A 14,102-nucleotide genomic window follows, 5' to 3' on the forward strand; every position below is an offset into this window, starting at 1 on the left:
ACTGCAATACTGCAACTTTTAAATGTCTAACAATAACTAGAAATTCAGTTAAAGGAACATATAACAGATACTAAATGCTTCAATCAAATTAGGAGATGAGGCGTATTCTTAGGAGAGCTCACTCTGAAGTTCCATTTACGCACTGAAATCCATGCAGGCAGATGAGAAAAACAGTGCTGTGTGGTTCATAAACTTGATCACAGCTTAAATAATTAATAGACTACAGGGAACAGGACTGAGATGCTACAGATGACTTACTGGTATCATAGCAATCTGTTAAACTCTACCTGGGGGTCAGTTTATTTATAGACTTATAGATGACGCTCGCCTCAACATGAGCCGGCAGTGTGCCCAGGTGGCCCAGAAGGCCAACGGCATCCTGGCTTGTGTCAGGGACAGTGCAGCCAGCAGGAGCAGGGAGGTGATCGTCCCCCTGTACTCGGCTCTGGTGAGGCCGCACCTTGAGTGCTGTGTTCAGCTTTGGGCCCCTCACTACAAGAAGGACATCGAGGCCCTGGAGCGTGTCCAGAGAAGGGCTACGAAGCTGGTGAGGGGCCTGGAGCACAAGTCCTGTGAGGGGCGGCTGAGGGAACTGGGGTTGTTTGGTCTGGAGAAGAGGAGGCTCAGGGGAGACCTCATTGCTCTCTGCAACTGCCTGAAAGGAAGGTGTGGGGAGCTGGGGGTCGGCCTCTTCTCACAGATAACTAGTGATAGGACCAGAGGGAATGGCCTCAAGTTGCGCCAGGGGAGGTTCAGGTTGGAAATGAGGAGACATTTCTTCTCAGAAAGAGCAGTCAGGCATTGGGACGGGTTGCCCAGGGAGGTGGTGGAGTCACCGTCCCTGGGGGTGTTCAAGGAAAGGTTGGACGTGGCGCTTAGGGACATGGTTTAGTGGGTGACATTGGTGGTAGGGGGATGGTTAGACCAGATGATCTTGGAGGGCTTTTCCAACCTTAATGGTTCTATGTTCATCTTGCAAAGTACAAGACATTCACTTCTGTTAAGATTTCTTTAGTTAAACAGTAAGAAAAGCATTTCCAAAGAAAATTGCCATAGACGGGCTAGCACTACGCTATTTCAGTAATTCAGGATCTATATGGCAGTTCCAATTTACTGGCCATTGGAACAAGCAAAAAAAAGTATATGTTTTTATATATATAAAATTAACCTTTTACATATATATATATATAAGGTTTAAAATGTCTTTTTAAAATGCACATGTCCACAGACTGGTGAGTATTCTGCAATGAAACTCCCTATTTTAATCCCTACTTTTAAAAAAGTCCAGTGCCTACTGGGCATAGCAGTTTAGAGAAGACCACTGAGAACGACTGGAATCTTGTCTAGATATTCAAGGTGTTTTGATCCAAAAACTTCACTGGGCATTAAAGGGTAACTTAACCTCTGTTACCTCCTGCTATCTGAGAAAAGCCTTTATCCAGCATGCATAACGACATAAATTATTTTTCAATACATATTCATCTTTAGGGTAATAATGTAAAACCAGGGAGAGAGACCAATTATGCTGCAAAAAATATGCTATTTTTGAAAGCGTTTCCAATTCCTTTTCACTACTTAGCAGTACCAGTCACACTCCCACAAGCCTTTGGCAGATGAAAGGTGAGACAACTTCACACAGCTCGACAGTGTTAACCCTGTTATTACCTTCATCAGTACAGCTACACACAAATTACTTCGTATTACACTCTTACGCAGACTATTAATCACATTGTCTTGACATGTCTTGACATATGGTTAGAACAGCAGTTTAGCTCCTATCTGTCATCACCACAAGGAAAACGTTCCAATTTCAGGGAAGTCTCCAAAGAGTACAAGTAGTTATGTTTGTTACAGCAGTTTCCAAGCTTTTCAGAAGCAACCAGTACAGAGGTGAATTCCTGCTGGGCTTGTGATTACTGTATTCCCTACTCGGGGTCACAAGCCCTGCTATACTATTTAATCCCTCGTCCACATTACCTTCTAGAGCAGAGGAGAGGTGGACATAGAGCAGAAAATTAATATCTTACACAAACAATTTCATTTGGAGGGTGGAGAAGAGGAAGAGATATAGCAAGAAACATTAAGCAAGAAACAAATATTGTATATATAATGCAGATTGTTTAGGGCCAGCCTACAACTTCTCATTCACAAATGACATATAAAGACTCTCAAGTCTACAAAGACCTCATTACAGCATAAGAGCACTCAGATACCCTGCTCCCTCCTGACTTTCTTTGTACCTTCCTTTTCTTCCCACACCAAACTCTTTCAATTTCTTTGTAAAGAGAAATGAGAATGAGTGCAGCCAAAAAAAAAAAAAAAGGCATAGAAAATAAGAGGATTTGAAAATCTGCATAAATACTTCATTAAAATACTACAAATTACTTTGGGCATTATCTCTTCCACACTTTTGTATCCATGTGAGTATATTTACTATAAAATGATGTTTTCAAAGCAGCAAGTAGCTGTTTAGGCATCCTACAGCCAACGGACCAGAAAACTTTCGAAATACCCTTTTGTACTCTAATTGTTGGAAACCATAACTCTCTGAAGACTATACCAAAATTCAATTTGTTTGGGTTTTCAGTTTGATTTGGTTTTGGTTTTTTGTTTTGTTTTGAAATAGGTGGATTAAAGTAGTAATATTCATAACACTTGTGTTTTTAATTCCTGTAGTCACATTCAACTTTCGCCAATCTTTTATTATCCACAGTAAGCGCGATGTGAAAAGGCTGTATCCGTCCCTTTGTTTAGGGGTTAAAAACCAGAATCACTAATGAGTTGAGTCATCTGCCAAAGAAAAGCCTGAGCCACAAGGGCAGTGCGTGCTCCAGAACTTGCCACCTGCCCGTGCTGATGGGCTAACACTGCTCCTGCTTGTTTTCTCCCTTATTTGAGCTCAGTGGCATGGAACTGGCCAGTAGCAGCACCTCTTGGAGGTTTTGATTTTATACAAGGGTGCCTACCTAGCTCGGTTTCGACGTGGGTTGAATTAACACCTCGTTATACTTACTGCTTGTTTTCTTTTGAGTTTTCACGTGTAGACAACACCACAGTTGCACAACACGTTGGCTGTTTCACCTGCAGTTAAGCTCATATTTTGTCTGTTCCTCCCTCATCAGTTACAGCAATAAAGTCACCCAGCCACCCAGTCACCCAGTGTTCCGTGCGATTAAATTATCGCTCATTATTTCCTCCTAATTGCGCAGGAAGAACCTCACGCCGATAGTAAAACAAGGAGGTCACAGCATCCCTGCAACACCCTTGCCCTTACGGCACGGATTCTTCACCTCCTGGTACAGACAGATCATCCTTCGCCGGCTTCAGCCAGCTCCTGGGAGAGTTAAAATGTAAATACCCTTTAATAGAGGGGTGCTCTTCGTGGGCTAGCTCTGCCTGCAGAGCTACTAGCTACCGGCAGCTGTAAGGCAGGCCGTGCCGCCGGGGGGGGGAACATTTTGAAGCACCCTCAACTCGGACTAAGCGGGTGTTGAGCTCGCCGACGGTTTCTGTGCGTTTTTTTTAACCTCTCAGAACAACACGGACGCACTCGGAGACAGGCACCTGAAACGCTAAGTACTCAGTGCCGTCGCCTTTACGCATTTTGCGCCGAGGATCGCTCGAAGCCGTCGTGCCGAGCTTCCGTCCAACGACAGCTGGCTGGAGCGGCGTGCTTTCAAAGCCCACCCCGCAGCTCCCCCAGGGACGCGGTGCTCCCCGACCCTCACGGCGTGCCCGCACAGCCCCCCCGGCACCGCGGCCCGGCCCCGGGAGCGCCGCCTCACGCCGCCGCCAACATGGACACCATCTTCCGCCGGGAGCTGGGAGACAAAGCCACCCCCCGCCGGCAGACGCGGCACTTTCCGAGCCAACTTTTAACAACTTTTATCACAAGATTTATTACTTTTTTTTTTTTTTTTAATAAAGCGAACAATAAAGCAGCGTGCAGAGGCGCCCGCTCACGACGCGGCCAGCAGCCCCGGCGGGACAGGAGGGGCGAGGGGGGGGGGAAAAGTTTGCGCGCGGTGCGGGGCCCGCTCCCTCCCCCGGTTGCCCCCCGGCGCTGGCTCCGCTCCAAAAAGCCCGTCTAACGAGTCGGGCCCAGCGCGAAAGAGCAAGAAAATCTGGAGAGAAGGAAGAAAAAAAGACACCAAAAACACAAAGGAAGAAAAGCAGAAGGGGGAGGGGAAGTCCCTGCCCGGGGCCGAAGAGGGGAGGGGAGGGGAGGCAGGGTCTCCCGGAGCCCCGCGGGATCCATTTTCTCCCCCGCTCCAACTTTCCCCCGGAGCGGCGCCGTCCCCCGCGCCCTCCCGGCACTCACCGGCATCATCTTGGAGCCGAACCGCATGGGGGCGGCCGGTGCCGGCCCCGCCGCCCGGAGCGGGAGACCGCCGAGCTGGGAAGCGTAGGGCCTGCGCTGCCGCCGCCGCCGGGACGCGCGGGGGGAACCTGTTGCGGGGCCGCCCTGCCCGGCTTCGCTGCGCCGCCCGCCCGCTCCTCCGCTTTGTTCCGCCCCCGGCTCCGCTCCGAAGCGAACCCCGAGCCGGCGAGGAGGAGCCGCCGCGCCGTGCAGCGCCCCGCCCGCCTCGCCTCCCTCCTTCCCTCCCTCCCGCCTCCGGGAGGGGCCGAAAGTCCGGGAAAGCCGCGTTAGTTCGGGCTGCCCGGGGCGAGCCCGTGAATGTTAGATCGGCTCGGGGGGTAGAAGTTCGGCTCCCCGGGGGCGCCGTGCGGAGGGCTCGGAGGAACGGCGGGCAGCGCCGGCAGCCGTCGCGGGGCCCGGCAGGGGAACCGGCTCCGGCTGCTCCTCCTACTGGCGTTCAACCTTCCCCGTAACGAGACGGGGTGGAGGAGGACCAGAAGTTCCCGGGTGAGGGGAGAACAAAACCCAGGCCGAATTTGTATAAACGTTTATTTTCTAAAGCGGTTAAAACAAGGCGCCCCGCAGCCGGCCGGACGGCGGCGGGGCCCCGCGGCGCCGGGGCCGGGGCCGGGGTTGGGGCCGCCCGCTGGGCCCCGTCCCCCTCTCTCCCCGCCCGGCCCCGCTGCCAGGGCCGGCCAATGAGGCGGCGCCGCCAGGGCCATGACATCACCTCCCCCGCCGCCCATTGGGCGCCGGGTGACACCAGCCCCACGCCCGCCGAGGGAATGGAGCCCCGAGGGGTGCGCGCGGTTCTCCCGGTGTAGGTCCGGGTCCTGTGAGGCGCGGGCTGCGAGGGGGGCTCGCGGTGCCATCTGGCAGCGCGCTTCGGAGAGCAGCTTCCCTCCCGCAACGCTCAGCGGGTTTGCAGGTGAAATAGGGTCACGGAAACGGAGAGGGGAGAGGGGAGAGGGGAGAGGGGAGGAGAGGAGAGGAGAGGAGAGGAGAGGACGAAAGGAAAAGGAAAGACAAAGAAAAGGAAAAGGAAAGGAAAAGGAAAAGAAGGAAAAAGAAAAGGAAAAAGACAAGGAAAGGAAAAGGAAAAAGAAATACAAGGAAAGGAAAAGGAAAAGGAAAAAGAAATACAAGGAAAGGAAAAGGAAAAGGAAAAAGAAATACAAGGAAAGGAAAAGGAAAAAGACAAGGAAATGAAAAGGAAAAGGAAAAAGACAAGGAAAGGAAAAGGAAAAGGAAAAAGACAAGGAAAGGAAAGGAAAAGGAAAAAGACAAGGAAAGGAAAGACAAGGAAAGGAAAAGGAAAAAGACAAGGAAAGGAAAGGAAAAGGAAAAAGGAAAGGGAAGGGAAGGGAAGAGGAAAGGAAAGGAAAAAGACAAGGAAAGGAAAGGAAAAGGAAGAGGAAAAAGACAAGGAAAGGAAAGGAAAAAGACAAGGAAAGGAAAAGGAAAGGAAAAGGAAAAAAGGAAAGGAAAAGGAAAAAAGGAAAGGAAAAAGACAAGGAAAGGAAAAGGAAAAAGAAAGGAAAAGGAAAGACGAGGAAAAGGAAAGACGAGGAAAAGGAAAAGGAAAAGAAAGACAAGGAAAAGGAAAGACGAGGAAAAGGAAAAGGAAAAGACGAGGAAAAGGAAAGATGAGGAAAAGGAAAAGGAAAAGAAAGACAAGGAAAAGGAAAAGGAAAAGAAAGATGAGGAAAAGGAAAGATGAGGAAAAGGAAAAGAAAGATGAGGAAAAGGAAAGATGAGGAAAAGGAAAAGAAAGATGAGGAAAAGGAAAGATGAGGAAAAGGAAAAGGAAAGATGAGGAAAAGGAAAAGAAAGACGAGGAAAAGGAAAGATGTACCAGAATCGTTCTTTTTCTCTCTGTGAGTGATCTGCTTGGTCTGAACTACAGAAACTTGCAAAAGCAGAAAGGTGTTACAGACAATAGTTGTAGTGATGGTAAGTAGAAATAAATATCATCAGCATTTCTTGCCCTTAGTCTTTTCATACGATGGATCAAGGCGGGAGGCTGGGAGACACTGCTGTATTTCATGCCTTCACCACGCTACTCCAAAACTTCAGTTAATTTTCTCAGAGCAGTATCTAAACAATTTTAACAGTAACTTCTCACACTCTTTTCTTCTTCAGTGTGCCTAAAACTGTCTCCAGACCAGTCTTCTTTTACAGTCCCTGACACAACCATGAGAATTATCAAACAGCAGACATCAGACGACATCTCTTTGTAATATCTTGTAATCATTTGCAATATCTTGTAAACTTTTTTATTATTATTATTTTTAAATGCTGTGCCTGTCAGTGGTTTATATTGCTATAACCTCTTGAATTCTTCAGGATAAAGGTGGTGAACCTGGTTCTAACACTGTTTCTAAGACGGTAAGTTGAGAAACAGTTTGTCAGAAATCAACACAACATCAATGCAACAGGAGGAGGAGGTCAACCGCTTTAGCTTTGCTACCCATTGCCACCTACTGTTGAAATTGCACCATATCGAACTTCAGAGCTTTCATTTCTGAAGGATAAAGCTTAAGACTACAGAAAGAAGGGAAAGCTTCTAAAATAAGAAAGCTGGGAGAAGAAGGGAACAAGGCAAGAGAATTGCTCATCAGAACTCAGTGAGCTGGGGCACAGCAATCTTCAGAACAAGAAACCTAACCATAACCCAACAGCTAACCCAAAACCCGACACCAACTCTAATCCTAACTCTAACCATAATGACTTTAAACACTAATCTTAACCCTAACACAAAATGAACCTACCCCTAATGCCTAACACTAACCCTACAAACTAATACTAACCCCTAACCGTAAACTAACCCAAAACCCAACACCTAACCCTAAACCCTAGCCTTAACACTTAACAACACTAACCCTAACTCCTAATGCCTAGGAATAACCAGAATCCAGTCATAACTCAAACACTAACCCTAGCCCTAATCCTAAACATAAACCCTAACTTTTAACCTAATCCTAACCAGAAACCATAACCCTGCCTCTGACACTGACAAACCCTAAACCAAACCAAACTCATAACCCTAACCCTAAGACTAACACCTAACGCTAACCCTAACCGTAACCCTAACCCTAACCCTAAACCCTCATCTCTAACCCTAACTCTAACACTAAACCCTATACCCCACACCTAACCCTAACAACCCTAACAATAACACCTAACCTAAGCCCCTAAATCTAAACCCTAACACTGACCATAACCCTTACCCTAACCCTAACACCTAACCCTAAAGGCCCTAACCAAAACCCTAAACCTAATCCTAACCATAAAAAAAACCCTAACCCTAAAACTAAAACTTAACCATAACCCTGACCCAAACTCTACCTATATAATAATGAGAAACATAACCTTGAAACAAATCTTCAACTTAATCCTAGCCCTAGCCCTAGCTCTAAAACTAACAAAATTTTCCCTAAGCCAAAATGTAATTATAAAAGCGTAAACATAAAACTAAACCTAAACCTAGCCCTAAAATTAACCCTATGTCTAAACCCCAGTCCTAGCCATAACACTTACTACTAGACATAGACCTAACACTACCTCTAACCCTAACTCCATCCTAACACTAACCCTAACCCTAAGCCAAACCCTAAAATAAACACAAAACACAACCCTAAACCTAGCTCTAGCCCTAGCCCTAAATCTAAAACTAAACCAAGCCCTAACCCTAAATTTATCCTAACCCTAAAACTAACACTAACAATAAACCTAAAGCCAAAATTTATCAATAACACTAACTCTAATTCTAGACCTAACCCTAGCCCTAGCGCTAACCCCAACTATAACTCTTTCCCTAAACCAAAACCTAATCCTAAACAAACCCTAAATATAAAGCTAACCCTAAACTTAGCTCTAACTACAATCCTTTCACTAAAAAAAATAAATAAATAAACCTAAGCAAAACATAAATATAAACCTAATGCTAAACCTAGCCCTAAAAATACTCCTAAAACTAAACCCTACTCCTAGCCCTAACACCACTTCCAGTAATACTAATCCTAAAGCAAACCCTTACACCAAAACATAACCAAAACCCTAACCCTAACAATAAACCTAACCTTAACCCTAAAACAAATGCTTATCCCCCCAAAAAATATTCAAAATCTGAACTCTGACCACAGACACAGAAAATCCTAACTCTAAACTAAAAACAAAACCTAGCCGAACCCATACACCAAAACCTACTTCTAACCCTAGGACTAACACTAACCATTACCCTAACACTAAAACCTAACTTTAACCCTAACCCTAAGCCTAAACAGAACCCTAAAACCTAACCCTAAACCTATCCCTAACTTTAACCCTAACTTTAACACTCAGACAAAAACAAACACATAAGCCTAACCAAAAAACTTGCCCTAGCGCTAACCCTAACCTTAACCCCCTAACCCTAAATCTATCCCTTACATAAACATACCCTAATTCTAACCTTAATCCTACTGACCATAAGCTAACGATAAAAGCTAACACTAACCCCAACCCTAAGGCTAACCCTTATGCTAGCAGTCACCATTACAACTAACCTTAATGACGCAACCCTAACCATAACCCTAACCTCTAATTCGAACACCTAATTTCTAGTACTAACTGTAAAACCTAACACTAAATGCTAATTTTAACCCTAACCATAGCCCTAACCCTAAAACGAACCCTACTCCTTACATTAACCCTAACATTTACACCAGTAAATCCACAGCCTTTCTGACTTGCATCTCGAGGCTGGGCAAGCCTTTTGTGGCCAAGGCTCTCTGCTACCAGACACCCTCTGGGGCTTCACCAGATGCTGTGTTGCCCGTGTTCCTGAACAGGTAGGTTCTGAGACCAGCCGCTACACCAGACCAGGCAAGCAGCACTGTGCAAGCACATCCAGGCTTCTCTTTCTCTGCTGCACATATCACTTTTGTGTACAGTTCCCTGAGCCCAGCTGATAAGCCAGTGCTGAGCAAGCAGCTATGTGTGAGAGTCCCCAAGCCCTGCCAGTTTACCGTAACAGAGTGGTGAGGTGTCCGAGGTTCGAGAGCCCTGCATCCAGCTCAGGTTGCATTCTCTGATGTCCATGATGGTTGTGGTGGTTTCACACTGATAGCTAACTACCACGGCGCTCTCTCACTCCCTCTCCTAAAAAGACCAGGGGGAGAAAATATGATGAAAAAAAAAAAAAAAAGGCTCACAGGTTGAGATAAGGACAGCTTAATTAAAGGAAAATTTGGGAGAGCAAACTTTGGCCTCTTCAGGGATCTACTTGGAAGAATTCCATGGGTTAGGGCCCCGGAAGGAAGGGGGATCCAAGACAGCTGGTCAGTATTCAAGCATCACTTCCTCCAAGCTCAAGATCGGTGCATCCCTATGAGTAAGAAGGCAAACAAATGGGGCAGGAGACCTGCATGGATGAATAGAGAGCTCCTAGCAAAGCTCAGACAGAAGGAAGTTTACAGCATGTGGAAACAGGGACAGGCCACTTGGGAGGAATATAGGGACACAGATTATGCAGGGATGCGACAAGGAAGGCCAAGGCCTGTTTGGAATTAGACCTGGCAAGGAATGTCAAGGACAACAAGAAGGGCTTCTTCAAATACATCAGCAGAAAAAGGAAGACTGGGGAAAATGTCGGACCACTGCTGAATGGGGTGGGTGCCCTGGTGACAAAGGATACAGAGAAGGCAGAGCTGCTGAGTGCCTTTTTTGCTTCAGCCTTTACTGCTAAGACCAGCCCTCAGGAATCTCAGACCCTGCAGACAAGAGAGGAAATCCAGAGAAAGGAGGACTTTCCCTTTGTCGAAGAGGATCAGGTCAGAGATCATCTAAGCAAACCTGACATCCACGAATCCATGGGCCCCAACAGAATGCACCCACAGGTGCTGAAGGAGCTGGCTGATGTTATTGCTAGGCCACTCTCCATCATCTCTGAAAGGTCATGGAGAACAGGAGCGGTGCCTGAGGACTGGGAGAAAGCCAATGTCACGCCAGTTTTCAAAAAGGGCAAGAAGGAGGACCCAGGCAACTGCAGGCCAGTCAGCCTCACCTCCATCCCTGGAAAGGTGATGGAACAGCTCATCCTGGAGGTCATCTCCAACAAGGTGATCAGGAATAGTCAGCATGGATTCACCAAGGGGAAATCACATTTAACCAATCTGATATCCTTCTATGATGAGGTGACTGGCTGGGTAGATGAGGGGAGGCCTCCACGTGCTCTGTGGCAGCACACGACTGCCTCAGAACCGATCACATGGCAAGCGGCTGTGAAATGGCGGCGACACCTGATTTAAATGGCCTGCCGCTGCTGCTGCTGCTGGCTCTGCCCTCGAGAGGGCTGCCGGGGCCTGGTGGCTCCCTCGGCTGCCTTGAGCGGCCTCAATGCAGAGAAGTGCCCGCCCGCCTCAACCCCCTGCTCCACAGCACCATGGGACTGCCTCGCTGAAAGTATATCCCAGCTGGATGGAAGAGCATGTGGAGAGTTAAATTATTACTGCTGTTTTATTGTTGCTGCGTCCCTATTTCTCAGCTGCCAAGAAGTCAGCTAGCTCAGGCTAGCAGTCCCTCTGGAGTCAAGAGAGAAAGAAACTAGAAGGATTCCAGGAAACACACGACTTTACACTCCAGCATACACTTGTTAAAAACAATTTAAAAGGAAATTTCAGTGTGGTTTCTTTTTATTTATTTTATTTTTTTAGTTCAGGCTCAAAAGTCACGGTCCCTGGATATATCCAGATGTAACTGTTCTCCATTATAAGCCAGCCAGGCCCTATATTTTGTCTGAGCCTTGGACTTTACTCCACCTCAGTATCCAGCAGCCTGAATGAAAATATGACTTTTCAAATATAAGTCTGCTTTCAAATTTAGCACCTCCTAAAAAAAAAAAAAAAAAAGGTAAGATTCATAAAGTGAGCAAACTGCTGACACCCCAGAAAAGAAAACCTGCCTTGTGGGAAGGCATTTTCTATTTTTCTATTGATTACACTAACTTGATAAAACAAATCTGTTTTCCTCCCACCCAACTTCTGCTCTTAGCCTTGATTTCTGAGCACATTACTCCTCTTTGCTCCTGTATTCCCCATTAAGATCCCTGTTCTTGACCTAGCTACACACCTTCCTTCAACCTCAGCTCCTGCTACTAGAATTCTTTCCTTTATTGTTGTCTTCCTAGATGTCCACTTGTTAGCTCCTGCCTCTCACTCTCTTTTTTCCCTTCACTGAATTCCTCCCTTTTCTCACATTTGATATTTACAACTTTCCTTGTATTTCAGGTAGGCTCCCTCTGCTTCCCCGTGCCTCTTGGCAATGCTTGCTGCCACACAGAGCACGAAGAAAATATTCTATGTAGGTAAAATATTCTATGTAGGTTCAGTAAAATTTCACAGTCCCTGCTGTTCCGAACAGACCATAATCAAATAAGTTGGGAACACAATAAACATGGTTTTATAAGCATGTAGTAAGCTGCAAGAGGCTGAATCTATTCAGAATATGCATGCCTAAGAATTTCATCAACAAATACTTAGAAAACTAATGAGATTTGACAGAGACTTCTGACTGCAAAAAATGCGCAGATTATTACAAAGAAAGTAAAATACATACTCTTGGCCCAAGTGGCCTTCCCCTTAAATCTCATATTCCTAGTCCAAAGTGCAGATACATCTTTAAAGGGGCAAAATAATACATTCCCCCTAACATCTTTCTTGTGAGTCACTGAAATGTTCCCCTCAAAACTCGGTCCAAGTATATTTATCATTATAATATGGTATAATGAGAACAAAGGTTATTTCAAGAATTTTAAAAATCTTACAAGCACTGCAGAAACCTAAATGAGCAGTAACCCAAATAAAAGTATGTATCCTGCATTAACTGCAAATATTGTCTACAGAGTTTGCATGTTACTTCATATGCAATAGAATCTACATAACATGATATCATCCCTTTCAGGGACTATTAAAGTTATCTGGCTTCACCCTATCCCATAGTAACTGGAAAGATAAGCCACAAGTGAATCTGTGACAAGGATTTTGTGAAAGTATGTGTGGTGTGCATTTCTGCAAATTAAGACAGTGATGTATGCTTAGAAAAATGATACAAGATACCACATAAAATTATGTGAATCAGAACCTGGAAGACAGCAGAATTATCTTACGTGCTGAGACAGACTTATTAAACAAAAAGTTATTTATATAGTTGTAGCTAATAATATAAAATATATAGTTTATATCATTAATACACTATACTTACTAACACAATAAACATATAGATAATGCAGTTTATATATTATTAAACATAACATAAAACATAAAGGAGGACCTCAAAATCTCAAATTTCTCAAATTACATGACAAAACAAAAAGCATTCTTGAAACTATTTTAAATTATATATGCTTAAGAAGAGGGAGAAAAACACTTGCTTTTACAATATTAATGGACTGCCAGCACAAACTTCCTGTGCCAAGTCACAAGTTTATTAAGAATTCTCCTAAGTGTGTTTTAAACTGCTGAGCATGCATATGAAAGGAGATCAGGTCCTAAAACTATAGCCATAAAAAAAATCTTGTTCTAAGATAGCCAATTTTACAGCAGTATTGACGAGCTGGGATGTGGGAGAGAGGAAAAACATTTCCAAATACATACATGGCACAAATTGTTCTGCTTCAAAAAAGGAAATATCGAGTGTACATTTTTGGAGTTCCATTAGGATGACACACAGAAAGGCTTACCCTTGCATTTCCCCTGCTTCCAAGTCAATTTTTTTCAGTGAATTTCTTTCGTTTAAGAGGGAGGTTCCAGGTGGGTTTCTGAGGAAAGGGGGAAGTTGCAAACGAAAGAGGTCACAATAAAACTTCAAGGAGAAGAAGCCTACTTAAAAAAAAAAAAAAAGTGCAGGGATGCTCCAGGCAGTTAGTGCTTTAGTTCTGTAACAATTAAAGCTGTTCTACCTTGGAGTACAATTATTGTAATGAGCAGTCCCATTCGCCATGAACATTTTATGACTTCTTCCCATATGCTTTTCTACTGTCACTTCCAGCATTCATAGTGATTTTCTTTGTTAAGTCAGTTTTAAGGAGCACCAGTTTCCTAAGGAAACGTGCATGTTCAACACTACTGACTTAAAAAAGGAAAACACCAAAGAGCGGCAGCTGAAAGAAAAGAGGAGACTGGCACTGTACTTTTAAACAGCTGTGCCTGGCTCTGTCAGACATAAATGGCTGTGAAGCTATGGTGCAAGTGCCCATGACCATACTTGGAATTATCGAGGAATATTCTAGAAACAGCCCTTGGTCCCATCCCTTTGCTGCTCCAGATACAGCTATTATGACCAAGAGACCTCACTAATGTCTACATAACACACTGGTAAGAGTTATGTAGTTGCACCTCACTTAGGAGGTGCAGAAATATTTCTCCATACTGCAGCTCACTCTCTGGAATTCAACCTTATTTTACTGGGTTGCAGCTTTGTCTGTGCAGCCGCTGCTATTCCTATAGTGTTGGGGGAGCATTGTTGGCTTCCTGCTCAACAGCAACTAGATCTCTTCGCAGCTACTACATCTTTGGAGGCCCTTCTCACACACTTCCCACAGTGTCCTTGACCGCCTTACTCTTGGTCCTATTCCTCTGTAGAGTGAAAAAAAAAATAAAAATAAAAAACACAAAAACCTGTAGCTTTATGACTGGTGTAAGACTAACAAGGACAAAAACCAAACCAACAAACAGGGTCGTGCTGCTGGTTTATTGAGCTCAGT

General features: G+C 45.1%; 1 protein-coding gene and 1 long non-coding RNA gene across 3 annotated transcripts in view; one reads left to right on the plus strand and one right to left on the minus strand.

Annotated features, from left to right (window-relative positions):
* The window catches only part of TP53BP2 (tumor protein p53 binding protein 2), a 49,446-nt gene extending 44,863 nt beyond the window's left edge, over window positions 1-4,583 (minus strand). The window contains exon 1 of the mRNA XM_080586379.1: window positions 4,322-4,583. Within this exon, the coding sequence (XP_080442505.1) occupies window positions 4,322-4,348 (27 nt within the window). The 5' untranslated portion in view covers window positions 4,349-4,583. The remainder of the gene's footprint in view (window positions 1-4,321) is intronic.
* A 517-nt stretch (window positions 4,584-5,100) lies between these two features.
* LOC308192626 lies at window positions 5,101-11,016 on the plus strand. Of its 2 annotated transcripts, none has more exons than XR_013948945.1 (2): window positions 5,101-5,288; window positions 6,503-11,016. It is a non-coding gene; the product is annotated as an uncharacterized lncRNA (long non-coding RNA). The 2 variants fall into 2 exon arrangements; XR_013948946.1 differs by having other exon boundaries at window positions 6,707-11,016.
* The last annotated feature ends 3,086 nt before the right edge of the window (window positions 11,017-14,102 follow it).

This window comes from Anser brachyrhynchus, assembly GCF_964034855.1.
Source record: "Anser brachyrhynchus genome assembly, chromosome: 3".
In the NCBI taxonomy this organism is placed as follows: Eukaryota; Metazoa; Chordata; class Aves; order Anseriformes; family Anatidae; genus Anser; species Anser brachyrhynchus.